The 14,641-nt window shown below is 41.1% G+C and overlaps 1 protein-coding gene across 2 annotated transcripts in view; it reads right to left on the bottom strand.

The window, feature by feature from the left end:
- The window catches only part of IQGAP2 (IQ motif containing GTPase activating protein 2), a 288,011-nt gene that overhangs the window by 2,600 nt on the left and 270,770 nt on the right, over positions 1 to 14,641 (bottom strand). For both annotated transcript variants that reach the window (XM_004270825.4, XM_033430051.2), the window contains exons 31-35: positions 9,812 to 9,899; positions 7,448 to 7,660; positions 5,523 to 5,683; positions 3,583 to 3,720; positions 2,422 to 2,530 (exon numbers count right to left, since the gene is read on the bottom strand). In XM_004270825.4, coding sequence (XP_004270873.1) covers positions 2,422 to 2,530; positions 3,583 to 3,720; positions 5,523 to 5,683; positions 7,448 to 7,660; positions 9,812 to 9,899 — 709 coding nt within the window. The remainder of the gene's footprint in view (positions 1 to 2,421; positions 2,531 to 3,582; positions 3,721 to 5,522; positions 5,684 to 7,447; positions 7,661 to 9,811; positions 9,900 to 14,641) is intronic.

Consider the following 14,641-nt stretch of genomic DNA (forward strand, 5'->3'; position numbering starts at 1 on the left):
TGCTCTCTGAATCCCAGTTCTTCATCTGGGAAAGGAAGAATACCAAGACTGCAGCCCTCCATAAACACTGGCCATTGTTTATATAAGCAGAACATCTTCACGTAACTCACACCTTCCTGTTATGTATATGGCTACAGGCTATAATTAGGATATCATCTTTAGGAACTGAGGAAAGAGTGGCCTGTAGAAAATCTAGAAGCATAATGTTAGAAGAAATCTCCCTTTTTGTCCTCTTAGAAACAAAGTCCTTGACTCCCACTGAAGACCGGGCCGTCACATTTCTCTTTGGTAATTTGTTTCATATTAGAATTGTCTGAAAGCCATAAATTGTGTGAAAAGATAAGTCTGACTTTATGTCTGACAGCTATTATATGCAGGGCTGGCTCTGTGGGCATTCGACCTGTGCATGGTCCCATGATTAGAAGAAGGGCCCTGCACTTAGTTTAATGCTCTGCTGTCATCATCTTGAAATTCTCACCAATTTCGAGTAAGGGGCTCTGCATTTTCATTTTGCACTGAGCCCTGCAAATTATGTAGCTGGTCCTGATGATATGTCAATGACTGAAAAAAATCTGGAGCATAATAGCCACCTGCATACAGCTAAGGAGTAACAGTTTACAATTGTGTCTAAATGAATGGTGTGAACAGCTAATCCTACGATGAAACTTTTAACAAAGGAGCAAGTGAAGCTTGGTGTTTGCATAGTGTGAAAAGGAAGTCCTGTGGAATTCCTGAGACCTCTCTAAACAGGTGTCTCCTGGTCACTTGTGATTCATCTGTTGTTGAGTTGATGTTTATTGGGCTTGGAACATTTCCTTCTTGGCAATCACATGATACGTTTTTGCTACAGAAGAATCACTAACCAAGGCATATCACCACAAGCACACTCTTTTCTCTTCCCATATTTATCTAAGTATTCCACAGAGTAACTCAAGACTTTCAGTTAAATTTTTAGATGGATACATTTAGTGACATTTAAAATAAACAAGAAAATAATACCATTAAGTATACTTTTCATAATTACATAATATCTTCAATTTTCTCTCTTAACTCTAATTTCCTCCATTATCTCAGTGTCTTTATAAAACCCATTTAGCTCTCATTTTTTTTTTTTAGCCTTATAAGGAATGCTAGACAGAAAAGAAGGGCCCTGTGTATTTTGTCCCATGGGTTAGGGGTGGAGGTGTAACTCCACGGATCTCAGCCACAGGCTAGGGAGGCAGTGAGGCTGGAACTTACACCATTCCCGGTGGCTTATCGTGATGTTCCATGTAGATACATGCAGAATACCTGGGAACAGTTTTACAAGTAGTTGGGGGCCCAGGTAAATAGGTGCTATTTCCATTTAAAAACTCAATCATATCAAAAAAGAAAACTCAATCACAGCTCTAAACTGATTCTGTGCAAGAATTAAGTTGGGAGTAGATAAACATTTACTTGCACCCTCCCTCCTTTTTTTTGGTGGCACATAAACTGTTTTCTGTTTCTGCTCAAGTATATTTGGCTTAAATGTGGTTCTTATGAGAAAATAGCAGTAATTCTGACTGCAAACACCATTTTTCTATTTACAGATATCGGTTTTGCACAATGTCTTTCTTTCTTGTGATCCCAAATACTTAACAAAGAAATTTAAGAAACTGATGCAAAAATAATTCTAGGAAGGAGAAAGGGAAGAAGGAGAAATGAGATCCAGAAAGTTCCAATCCTGGGTATATGCTATCTTAGGAAGAAATGCAATTTCCTAAGAAAAGGAAACTTTCCTACCTTTACTTAATAGCTCTGAATACTTTTACATATGTTATTCTTTTCTCTAAGCTTCAAAATGAAAACATAGCTTAGAAAGACTCACTGCTATGGTTTACCATTTAAAAGCAGTTTAAGTTCCAATAATTTGGAAAATCATAGCTTTAAAAAAATCATCAACACAAAGTAATATTGGCAAATAAGGCTGGCATTGGTCTCCTGTTAAATTTCATTGTTGTCATGAAGAATGCAAGCCAGGGGCTTCCCTGGTGGCACAGTGGTTAAGAATCCACCTGCCAATGCAGGGGACATGGGTTCGAGCCCTGGTCCGGGAAGATGCCAAATGCCGCGGAGCAACTAACCTCGTGCGCCACAACTACTGAGCCTGCGCTCTAGAGCCCGCGAGCCACAACTACTGAGCCCACGTGCCACAACTACTGAAGCCTGCACACCTAGAGCCCGCGCTCTTCGGCAAGAAAAGCTACCGCAATGAGAAGTGCGCGCACTGCAACGAAGAGTAGCCCCCGCTCACCGCAACTAGAGAAAGCCCGCGCGCAGCAACGAAGACCCAATGCAGCCAAAAAAAAAAATAAATTAAAAAAAAAAAAAAAAAAAGAATGCCAGCCAGGGAAGCCAAGCCTATAAAACTCACCCCAATCTGCAGGAATCCCAGCTTACCTGAATATTGAGCTGCACCTTTTCCATCTCAACACCCAGGAATTTTGATCTGACATCAAAGATGCCCACATCTTCAGTAGATGAGATATCAAATGTAACATTTTTAAACCTAGTGAAGAAAGGACCATTCACACATGTGGAACTGCAAATATACGCTTAAAGCTGAAACAAATTAATGGACCCTAAGTTACCATTCCTAGTGAACAGCCTGCTGGGAAAATTCTAAGGAAGTTACCCCAAATCTCCCACCATCAGTCCCCAGTTTGGCTCACTGGAAATATGGCTCGTGTTGAGATCTGCAGCCCACGGAGCACTGAAGTAGGTGTTTTGTTACAAGAGAAATGCAAAATATTGTCCTTGCTCTTAAAGAGCATAACATACAGTTGAAATTATATGAGATTCACAGAACTATAAATGTTGAGTTTTACTGCTGACAGGCCAGTTAAGCATTTTAGACGATTAGTTTTACAGCAACTTCAAAGGGGAAGAAGCATTTTCTCTGAGTTGGTCTCCATCAAGAGAAAGTTGGATGGGATAAATGCAAGAGAAGCCAGGCCTTGGAGGAAGCCGGAGTTACAGAGGAGTACACACAGTGAGTCTGGCGTCCTCCAATGGAAAAGGAAGTGATGGAGCACAGGACTTATGGTCCTTTTAAAATGGCAAACCCATTAGTGCCTGGTGTGGGGCTCGGAGGAGGGTTTCTCCTCCACCTCAAATACACAGAGTAGTAGCACACTGCTGGAGTGGCTCTGACCCAGGCATCAGCACACAGCTTTCAAATCAGAGACGTACCGTTTTGCAATTATAAACAACTCTCACTGAGCTAGACCAAAGGCAGCTTTTCTTTTGTCGATGCTATGACTCAGTTCTTTTGGAGGGAGAGGCGAGGCTGGCAAATCCCAACACACTGGCTAAGCCACGGGAAGCACAATCACTCGATCAGCACTTAGACTGACCAGCAGCATCAGATGCTCCAGGCCTTATGGGAAGACTGGAGATTACAATACACGTGTTTTCTCCTGTCATCTGTAAGCAAGGGGAAGCCCTGACAGACCATGTGAAGCCTTCTTCAAAGGCCACAGGAAACTGAAGGGGGAGTCAGATTTGACGGGAGGGATGAGAGGGCGGGTGTGCTTTGTGCAGATTTTCGGTGCCACTCACTGGTTTATCTGAAGATCGTCTACGCCCAGGAGGACACCCTTCTCATGCAGCTTTGCTGCGGTGTACCTCACCGGCTTCGCTCGCTTTGTCCCTTTGGGTTCTCCTTTTCCATCAAGTCTAATTGATCTCCGAGTATTTCTGACAAAATAAGAACAGACCGTCCGTTGTGAAGATGGCAAACTCAGACGTTCCTGGCAGCGCAATACCCAGCACAGAGGGCACACCACTGTCCACACCTGGCCCCCACTATATGGAACCTGGGCAACTTTATACTGTGTGATAGTAGGCAACAACCTTCCCGGTGCAGTGCAATCTCACTACTGAACAGTTTAAGGAAAAGCTATTTTCGATGCGACTCAAGTTTGAATGACAGACTAATATGTTTCATAAAACTTGTACTTTGCTGTCTCAGGCATATTGAACCATGTGGCTCGATTAAGTCATTTCACAAGCAGCTTAGGTGCCATAACATAAACTGCGTACACACTCTGAAAGAAAGGTATCACTAGGAGTGCTTTAATTTATTTAACAAATAGTACGTGGCCATCCCTGTTCCAAGTGCTTTCTAAATACTGCCTCACATTTACAAAATTAACCTTGCCATAGTGTTCTGAAATAAATTCCTTTTTGCTGTATCATTTCATTTAGCTCTCATAACAACACTTGTAAGGCTGATACTCCCAATTCCCTCTTAAAGATGAGAAAATTGAGGCTTCAGAGATCACTGGACTGGTTGAAGATCACACAATGTAAGAGAGAATCCCAATCTAGCTCACCTGACTGCAGAGGTTGTAAAATACCTTGTCGTAGTTGCAATAAATACGTAAAGAAAACCCCTGACAAGCTTATTTCTACTAAGTATTAGCTTTACCAACTTTTTTCCTCCCAGGAATAGCATAAAAGTAATTTACAGGCTGCAAGCAAATGAATTAAAATTCAGAACTAGTGCGGCACAGATAAATGAGATTGAAATTTGGTTATATTCCTTCATCGAATCTATGATTAATGTAATTGATTTTTCCATATAGCACCATTTCCTAGTGTCAATTTGACTACAAGGGTTACATAAAAATACTGAATTATGTATTTAAATGGGTAATTAAAATTTGATTAATATTGACCTTAGTCTATTGATAAGAGCAATTATGAGCAAAGAATACTCATTAAAAGTAGCTATATTGGGCTTCCCTGGTGGTGCAGTGGTTGAGAGTCCGCCTGCCGATGCAGGGGATGCGGGTTCGTGCCCCGATCCGGGAAGATCCCACATGCTGCGGAGCGGCTGGGCCCGTGAGCCATGGCCGTTGAGCCTGCGTGTCCGGAGCCTGTGCTCCGCAACGGGAGAGGCCACAACAGTGAGAGGCCCGCGTGCCGCAAAAGGAAAAAAAAAAAAAAAAAAGTAGCTATATTGTGAAAATAAATCTATGATATGTATGCTAATGGGTAATAGAGAACTGACAAATTTTGTCTTTTGTGTAAGTAATTTTTAAAAACCAGTAAGTAATTTAAAATCATTGAGCTGTGCTGTGCAATAGCAAATACCTGGTGTTACCTAACATTTTCAAGTATATAAAAACTGTTTATTGTTAACATCCCCAAGGGTAGTTTTTTTTTTTTTTTTAAATAATAGTGTTTAAAACACACCTTTGACTAAAAACGAAGGAATAATGAAAGTGCTTCCCGAAGTGTTTAAAGCTACTTGTTTGAAACACAACAGGGTAAACTACTTTAATGCCAATGTTAATAGAGAAGTAACATGTTTCTAAATTCACTCCTGACTTCTTAGCTCACAGTGGCAAATCATAAAATTGAGATTCTAGTTTTTGGTTATATAATAAAGCAAAAGTTTGCTAGCACACCCAACCCGACAGCCCAGGATTGTAAAAGAATGGATACCCCATATATATCATGACATTACAAAAGAATACATGATTTCAGCTTACTTTCTTTTTAAGTTGTCTAAACAAGTCTTTATGTAGGTGTCATAATAATTAATTTGCTCTTCATAAAATGCTGCCTTCTTGTTAAGTGCATTCAGGGTCTGTTGAAGTTTCTCCAATTCAGCTTTTCGAAGCTGACGATGGATTCTTTGATTTCGAATATCCTAAAATAACAAGGAAAGGCCATGGTATGAGATTTAAGCAGGAGTTTGCTTTATGATACTGCCCATTTGGGACAAGAAGAATATCTAGTACTAAATCACTATTTGTGACTGTTGTAGTTTATTTTAGTCACCTCATTTTAAACTCTCAACACCAAAATGTTCCCTTTTTACTTTAGAACTGGGAGTGTATTTCATTTTAAGAGAGGTGCTAAGGTTGATGAAAAAGCAGAGAAGCAATTTTAGATTAATTGTATAAGGAGAAATAGTGTTTTTAAAAGGGCACAAGGAAGACTTTAGCAGGAGAAAATTTCTTCAGAATATTTTGAACATTCTACTTTGAAGAATACTTTACCCTGAAAAGGGTTACATTTCATCATTACATTCATTTTCTTTTTTTTTTGGCCACCCTATGTGGCTTGTGGGAATCTCAGTTTCCCGACCAGGCATCAAACCTGGGCCCTTGGCAATGAAAGTGCAGAGTCCTAACCACTGGACTGCCAGGGAATCCCCTAAAAATATTTCTCAAGATTTGCAAAAACAACTGGGGTCTCAAGACTGATTGAAAAAATTCAACATGGATAACTATTACTTGGATTTAAATAGAGTTCCTAGAACATAAAGTTGACCAAGCTGCTTACAGCTTACGAGAGATACGTTATATTTAAACTTACATACACACAATTCTTTTTTTTTGGTAATTCTAATTGGTAAATTAAAAAAATGTTTCATTTAAGAAAATGGTGCCTGTTTAATTATTTTTCCTTTGTGGACAGTTAAAAAAGATTCCTCTAGGGATCCAAAGACAGACAAACACACCCTTCTTGAGTAAAAATTCTTCATTAAGTAGAATATTTTGGGGGATGCCTTCATGATAGCTTTTTGCTTTTTCCAAGACAAAAGCATCAATTTCTCTACTACACATTCCCTAAGAGACATATTTTCCACCCCAGAGCTATAGAAAAAAACGTTACTTCCCTTGAGTCACTCAGGCTGGGAGGAATAAGCCCACTGCCAGGACTGACCATAACTTTCCGAGGAAGAATGAAGCTGAGTGCATTTCCCTCCCAGAAGTTAAGAAAATTTATTTTTTTTCTGATCATGTAACTGTCCTTAACCTCCAGACCCATTTTAATTTGCATGTTTGGATAAAAAGAATGAAAAAAAATTTTTTTAACCCAAAATATATACTTCCTTATCTTTGGCAAACAGATCTAGCCTTTTCCTGTGATGTTTCCTTGCACTAATTTGATATCCTTTTCTCAGGAAGTTTCTCAACTGTCAAAATACGGGAAGAGAAAACAGAAACTAACTTTTAAGTCTGAACTGCATTCAGGCTAAACTGCTTAGAGGAAAATCCTCAGGGACACAGAGGTACCATCTCAGTGGCAGGTCCCATAGGCAACTGGGTTATATGACAACTAACAACTCAAGAGAGAACTCTCCTAAAAGTGTCACTTTTAAAACTAGCGCGTATTGTTTAAAGCAATTTGTTTACAGCAATCAATGAAACTTGTCTATTACATTTCCTAAGCATTTACGTCTGGTGTGTTTCAACTCTTCTAATGACTTGGGGGAGTTGTGATTATTCTCTATGAAAAGTCATCAACTTCTCTGAAACCTTAAAAAATCTGTAATATTGAGGAGGACAGGAACCATATGTATATAACTATGAATTCCTCATGTCACCTCAGAGTCCCAGCATGTGTGTGACCAATGATTAACACGTCTGCTAAGCAAAGGAGAAAGAATACTCTTTCCAGCAACCTTGGCAATCTCATTGAGAATGTCTTGGTATTTATTTTTGGATGACACATGTCCAGTCTGTTCCAATGTCCGAAGATTCCTCTGGATTTTCCTCTTCTTCTGCTCAAGAGGCAGCTGTGCATCTTCAACCATAGAATGGCTATGCTTCATGTCTTCGGGAGTCCTGGAATCTAAAACTGCACGGCTCACCATGTCTGCGGCATGATCTAGCTCCTGGAAAGGGAATATCAAGATGTTGACTTATCTCTGATGCCCTAATCTCAGATTCAGAAGCTGTACAAGGCAAGTTAATATCAAAATGAAAGAGGTCCTCGAGCCAAGGTCCAGAGACAGAATTACAATACGTTCTTCATGGGTTTTGAAGTAGGTCTTTGGGAAGGAATTACTTTGTTTTTCTGAGAAACATAGCAGTGGTGGCAGGCCTACTTTGAGCGAAATTCTAAATAGCTACTTTATTGCTAAGATGACAAGTTACCTTAGTAATGGACAGATTATGAGGGATAACTGATATTTTATAATTCTCTGGATGGAAAGATATCAGTTTTGGATACGATAGTCCAGATGAGGAAACTAAAACTAGACTATCCACTAAAACGTGGCCATGAGAACCCTGAACTAAACTCTAACATCAGCCATATTTACAGAGATTCATAAGCTGTAAAGGCTTTGTTCTGGTAAGGGAATCATTCTCAAACTTCCGACTCTGAAAAACCTGCAGGGTTTCTTTGAACCAAAGGAAATTAAGAGTATTCTAGCACGAAATAAGTTTCCAAATAAATGATAAGTAAATAAATGAATCAAGACAGTTTGGATAGTTTGTTCAAAAAACCAGTAATAACAAGAGACTGGTGATCTTCCCATGTCACAATCAGACAACTGATTGACACTGTAGACAAAGTCTAAGAATATAAATGACAGATCAACTTTATGGACACAGTAACAGTAAACCAGGTCAGCAGTAAACAGTAACAGTAGCAGCCAATATCGTTGAGAACTTAATATGTATCAGATATTATTCTACCCACTTAACATGTTTTAACTGAGTTATTCCTGCATTGGGTACTATTATTATTATTCCCTTTTTGCAGTTGAGGAAATCAAGGCATAGAAATATTTCTAAGTGCCTAGAGTTACAGAGCTAGGAGTTACAGAGCTATACTTGATCTCGGAAGTCTTCACTCTTAGTGACTAAGCTACATTTGGGGAAAAATAAAATATTCATTAAGAATTAAAATTCTCATACTCAGTAAAATATTCTACCCACCTTGTTTAAAAATATTCACACATTAACAAACATCAGATAACTTGACATTATATATATATATATATATATATATATATATATACTTTTATTAAAAATTGTGACAGAATGATTTCTTGGCAACCAATTAAATTAAGAATGATTCAGGAAATTACATGTAGCCCAGCTAAGAGTAACTAAATAGATAATTTTGTTAGCGTTTGTTTAGGGAGTGGCAATTATCGAAACTAAAGCAATATCACTGAAATTAATTCAGAACAAACTAAATAATGATGCATTTTCAAGGATGCTGATAAAAGGATTATTGCAAGATTGTTATTAAAGTTTAATAAACTTCAGTTATTTACACCAGGATAATGCTGCTCTGACCTAATGGACTCAAGACGTTTGCTTCCAAAGCATTTGGAAAACAGTTTTAATGTGTGGGACATTTCTTCATTTCTTCAAGTTAGCAAAAACATAAAATATGAAAGGTATTTTTCTGTATCCTGTCGACCAGAACGATCTCTTAAGTGACTTATTTGCCCATCCACTGCAATGAATACAGTCTTCTTTTTTTTTTTTTTTTTTTTTGCGGTACGCGGGCCTCTCACTGTTGTGGCCTCGCCCGTTGCGGAGCACAGGCTCTGGACACGCAGGCTCAGTGGCCATGGCTCACGGGCCCAGCCGCTCCGCGGTATGTGGGATCTTCCCGGACCGGGGCACGAACCCGTGTCCCCTGCATCGGCAGGCAGACTCTCAACCACTGCGCCACCAGGGAAGCCCAGTCTTCATTTTTAAGTAGTCCATTCTTCTTTTCCTTTGTTTCCTACACTCACTGTTCAAAGTTTACAATGAACATTCAGAGGCTTTGAAAGCCCCAGAACTATCTTCCTAGTCTAGGACAAAGTTATTCAGCATAAATTCAGTGCTGCATTTTTCTATTTCATCACATTGATATTTCATGGATTTTACATATAGCTGAACTCGGTTGAATTCCTTACTTCCAAACCGTGTCAGATACAGTTTCTCTGAGGTAACAATAAACGTTTGGCACAAAGATTTGTTAACAAAATCAACTCATATCAAAGGTCCTTATTATTTTACACTCTAAGGCCAATTACCTGTTTTGTACTTGCTGGTGTCTCTAAGATTTCTGACAGTGTGCTCCCTGGCTGGTTCCGGATCACATCAATGATCAGCTTTTTGGTCCTTACAAAATACAGAAAGGAGAGACAGGCTTTCAGACAGTAGTCCTAATGCACAAAAATCTGCTTCTCCCAAGGGAGTGAACAAGCACCTACAGAGATGAAGCCTCAAAGAGAATCCCTTAAAATAAAGCCATCTCACGGAACTCCACCACATCTGCTTTAAAGCTCCCCAAAGTTTGCGAATGCTTAATAATCGAAGTCTGGGTTTTATATGCTTGATGTTGTCAGATTATAGTGTCAGTATCATGGGCACAAGTATGTCATAAGATTCCTTATCTAAGTACCTGTTCTTCTTTTTAGACTGAGACTACTTTTTGACGAGAAGGAAGGATGATTTGGCCCGTGACTGTGGAGGGTGCAGGAAAGGTCCCCCTTTCCTAACTTGAGTAACATTTAAACTTCTGAGCCTGTTGAAAACATCCTAAGCCTTTAGGAGCCAGAGAAGCTGTCAGCTTTCCTGCTCTGAGAAGGTTATGAAACACTGTGAAGGCCAGTGGGAGCCCAAGTCCTGTGTGGGCTGTGGAGGGTTTGGCTGCTGGATGACACAGCAGCCAGGAGGATGGATGTTTGGGAGCCTCAGGTCTGGTGGCGGGACGAACCCATCGGGTGGGAGAGAACTGAAGAGCTGCTCGGTAACAAAAGCTGGCAAACCCCTCTGTTAGTGCTAAAACCATCTATTTTTTCATATGTGTTCTTTAGGGTAATCAGCCACCCTTTACTAATTAAAGATCAGGTTATGGAACTATGTAAGAAGATTTTAACATAAAAGGCAAATGGTCAAGTGTGCTCCCTTTTACATAAGTGGGAACATTATTGGACATCGAGTCCCTTCAAAAAAAAAAGTGGGGGGGAACATAAACAGAAGTTGCCTTAAATTACAAACAGGTCTAACCAACAACGTCTGAAGTTTCACTCTCATTGCGTTGAACCTCAGTTCTTTCCAAGGCATTACATGGTATCACTGGATGATGAATTTCTTCCTCAACTACAGCAGAAAATGTTCACACGGCATGAAAATTGGAAAATGAAAATAAAACATCGTTTATGTTTTGAAGCATTGGGGCGACTGCTCCCAAAGGACAAGAGGAAACTTTCAAAGAGAATTCCAGATATATTATTTTTGCAAACAGGATAAAATCCAATAAACCATCTGTAACCATTATTTTTCTCCTTTCTGATTTATTTCAAGTCTGTATGAGAAGAATGATCACAACCATTTCCTCTGGCCCATGACCCTTCGCTGCTGGGGATTTACAGGCTGTCTGGGAATGCACAGAGAAATGCTCCCCCAAGAGTCAGAGGTGGGCACACAGCTCATTACAGCCATGTGGGAGACGGCCCTGTTCCTGAGGCTTAGAGAGCCAAGTATCTATCCTTTCTGTCCCACACAACTCCCTCCTCCAATCATCATTATAAATGCATTAAGCTGGAACATCGAGTTAAAAATAAAAGCTCTGGGTGATTTTAACAAATGTAAATACAGTGACTGTCTCTTATTTGAACTAATATTCTAGGAATGACTGACGCTATATGCTTCCAGGAAACTCCCAGCTCGACTCTTTAGAGACGCTATCTGATGACCAAAATGACCAAGGTCACTCAAGTATGCCCTGCTAGGGACAAAGAATGTTTATTTGTTCAGGAGTGGCTGGAGGACAAACTGCTCACACAGCCTTTCTCTTGAAATTCTACTCTATGTCAGGCCTCTACTGGAACCCACTGCCAAAGTTCTACCCCAGACATCTTACACGTAAATCACCATCCAGTTTCATGACAGGGAGTTCAGTACCTCACCCTGTGGTATGCTTAATGGTTAAGAACACTGAGTCAGATCTAAGGTTGAATCAGGGTTCCTGTTGCTTACTAGGTGTGTGGACTTGTGCAAATTATAAAGTCCCTATGGTGGGTTTGTTTTTTTTTTTCATTTATGTAATGGAATCTCTCAGGACTGAATGACAGATGCACGTAAAGCCTCTCTCTAGGGTCTGACATGTGGTCAGCACTCACATGGTCACTAAAGCTGTGCTGCCCAAGATGACATCCACACTGGTCAGCAGGTGGCCAGTGGGCACTTGAGACACGGCTGGTCCAAACTGAGATAAGCATTAAGGGCAAAACACACACCAGACTTGGAAGGCTCAGTATGAACAAAGGAAAGTACCATGTGTCATTAACAATTTTTTTACACTGATTCCATATTGAAATGACAACATTTTGGATATATTGGGATAAATAGATATATTAGAATTAATTTCACCTGTTTCTTTTAAAAATGTGGCTTCTAGAAAATTTAAAAGTAACTGTGTGGCTGACATGAAATCTCTGTTGGCGAGCACAGCACTGGAACAGCCCATTCTTAAATGGGAAGCCCACTCTGAGAGGCCTGCCTTCCAGTACGGTCCACTCACTGGACCCAGTGAGTCACAGGACATCAGCACCGAGGGGGACCTTGGGCAACAGTCCAATCCCTGATTTTACAAATGAGTCAGCTAAGACCTAAGAGGTTCAATCGTTATAGAAGGTCACATCCTATTTTCTAGAGTTGCAGGAAACAAGTTGATTTCCCCTTCCTCCTCATCAGCCCCTCATTAACCTGCAGAGAGTGCCAGAATTGTGTCTATGTCCCCTCTTCTCTGTTTTCCAAGGGAAACCCCTCAGTTCCTGACACCTCTTCACAATAGGAGTTAAAGAGAGTTTCCAGTCCTGCTCACATTTCAGTTTGCCAGTGACTTTAAGACATGTCCCCTCCCCACCTCAATGCAAACACAATATTCTAGATATGGTCTGACCAGCATAAATCAACTGGTTCAAGCTTTGGCCCCATGGCTGTTCATATAATAGGTAAGACAGGCTGGTCAAACTCTGCCACCCTCCCTGAATTGGGAAAGTTAAGAAAAAAAGAAATACACCAGGGAGTTTCTTCATCACAGCTCTGCTCAAATCCCATGGTCAATGAATGAGACCGCCTGGTGCTTGTAAACTGGTGCGGTCCCTCAGGTTTGGCCATTGCACTCAAAGGGTGTCTGTTATCACATTCTGACCAGGACCATTCCTGAGCCTCCCTCTCTGCCATCTGCCTTACAGTGTGCCCAAGGTTGAAAAGGAATTGGTGTTTGTAGAAGCTAAAAAATATTTCCAGGGCTTCCCTGGTGGCGCAGTGGTTGAGAGTCCGCCTGCCGATGCAGGGGACACAGGTTCGTGCCCCGGTCTGGGAAGACCCCACATGCCGCGGAGCGGCTGGGCCCGTGAGCCATGGCCGCTGAGCCTGCGCGTCCGGAGCCTGTGCTCTGCAACGGGAGAGGCCACAACAGTGAGAGGCTCCCATACCTCAAAAAAAATTCCAATTGTTTAAAATTCTAATAACATGATTATACATTTTTATCACCAGACCTTGAATATCTCCTTAGCCATTTACTGCTCATTTACTGCCAGCTTGGACTACAAGCAAGAAAATCTTGCAACTGGGATGATGGATGCCTAAACTGAATTATGTGATAGGAAAAAAATTCTTAAGAGATGACAACTAAAGCACTCAGGCAGCTAAGTATGAATAAAAGCCATCTATAATGCCTTCTACTTACACACATACTTTCATAGAAAAGCAAGCTTAATAAAGGCCAAAAGGATCACATACTATAAGTTGAATCATAAGTTATAATGAGAGAGATTTTCTTTTCTTTTTTTTTTAGTTTATTATTTTTAGCTGCACTGGGTCTTTGTTGCTGCGCGCGGGCTTTCTCTAGTTGCGGCAAGCGGGGGCTACTCTTCTTTGTGGCGCATGGGCTTCTCATTGCAGTGGCTTCTCTTGTTGCAGAGCACAGGCTCTAGGCATGTGGGCTTCAGTAGTTGTGGCTCGCAGGCTTCAGTAGTTGCGGTTTGCGGGCTCTAGAGCACAGGCTCAGTAGTTGTGGCACACAGGCCTAGGTGCTCCACAGCATGTGGGATCTTCCTGGACCAGGGCTCGAATCCGTGTCCCCTGCATTGGCAGGCAGATTCTTAACCACTGCACCATCAAGGAAGCCCGAGAGAGATTTTCAATTGTACAGTTCTTTATAATTTATAAGGTGTCACTGTGTGACTTCATTTACTCACCAGAGTCCTCCCTTTCCCATCATCTCCCCTCTTCTCCATTTGATGGATGAGGAAACAAATGGGGAAGTGATTTGCTGAGTCCAACGGCTAATGTTTGAGATTGGGGCTGTAATCCCAGGTCTCCCTAGGACTCCTCAACCAGGTTCTTTTGTTCGTTTGTCCTTTTAATACCACCATGCTTGGTAGTATTAGCAAAATGGCAATAGCCCAAACCGAGGCTCCCTATTCCATAAAGATATGGAAGGGAAACAGAAATAGAATGTTTCTTCCTATTCCACCATGTGCCTTCATGTCCCTTACTCTATGCCATTCCTTCTCTGTGGCCTGGGAAGCAATGCCCCAGCATCAGGTATACAATAACTGCTCTGCTATCATTCTTATTGTTTATTCTATGATCCCTAAGAGTGCAAAGGACAGTGACCTTGCCCTCAAGTTGTAAAACCTTGTGATCAAGAGTGTAGGCCCACTTCCCATCCCGTGTGTGGGCTCTGTGTGGAAGAGCTGGGAGCTGCTGAGGGAAGGTTTCCTTTTGGCGCTGACCCAGGAGAGAGAGATCCAGGCTCAGAACTCCTTCTCCAGCTTCACCCTGTTGAAGCTGCGGCACTCCTCCGCCCTGGGCGGGGTCAGCCTAGGGGCCAGGCGCGTGGGGCA

Source organism: Orcinus orca, chromosome 3, assembly GCF_937001465.1.
Source record: "Orcinus orca chromosome 3, mOrcOrc1.1, whole genome shotgun sequence".
In the NCBI taxonomy this organism is placed as follows: domain Eukaryota; kingdom Metazoa; phylum Chordata; class Mammalia; order Artiodactyla; family Delphinidae; genus Orcinus; species Orcinus orca.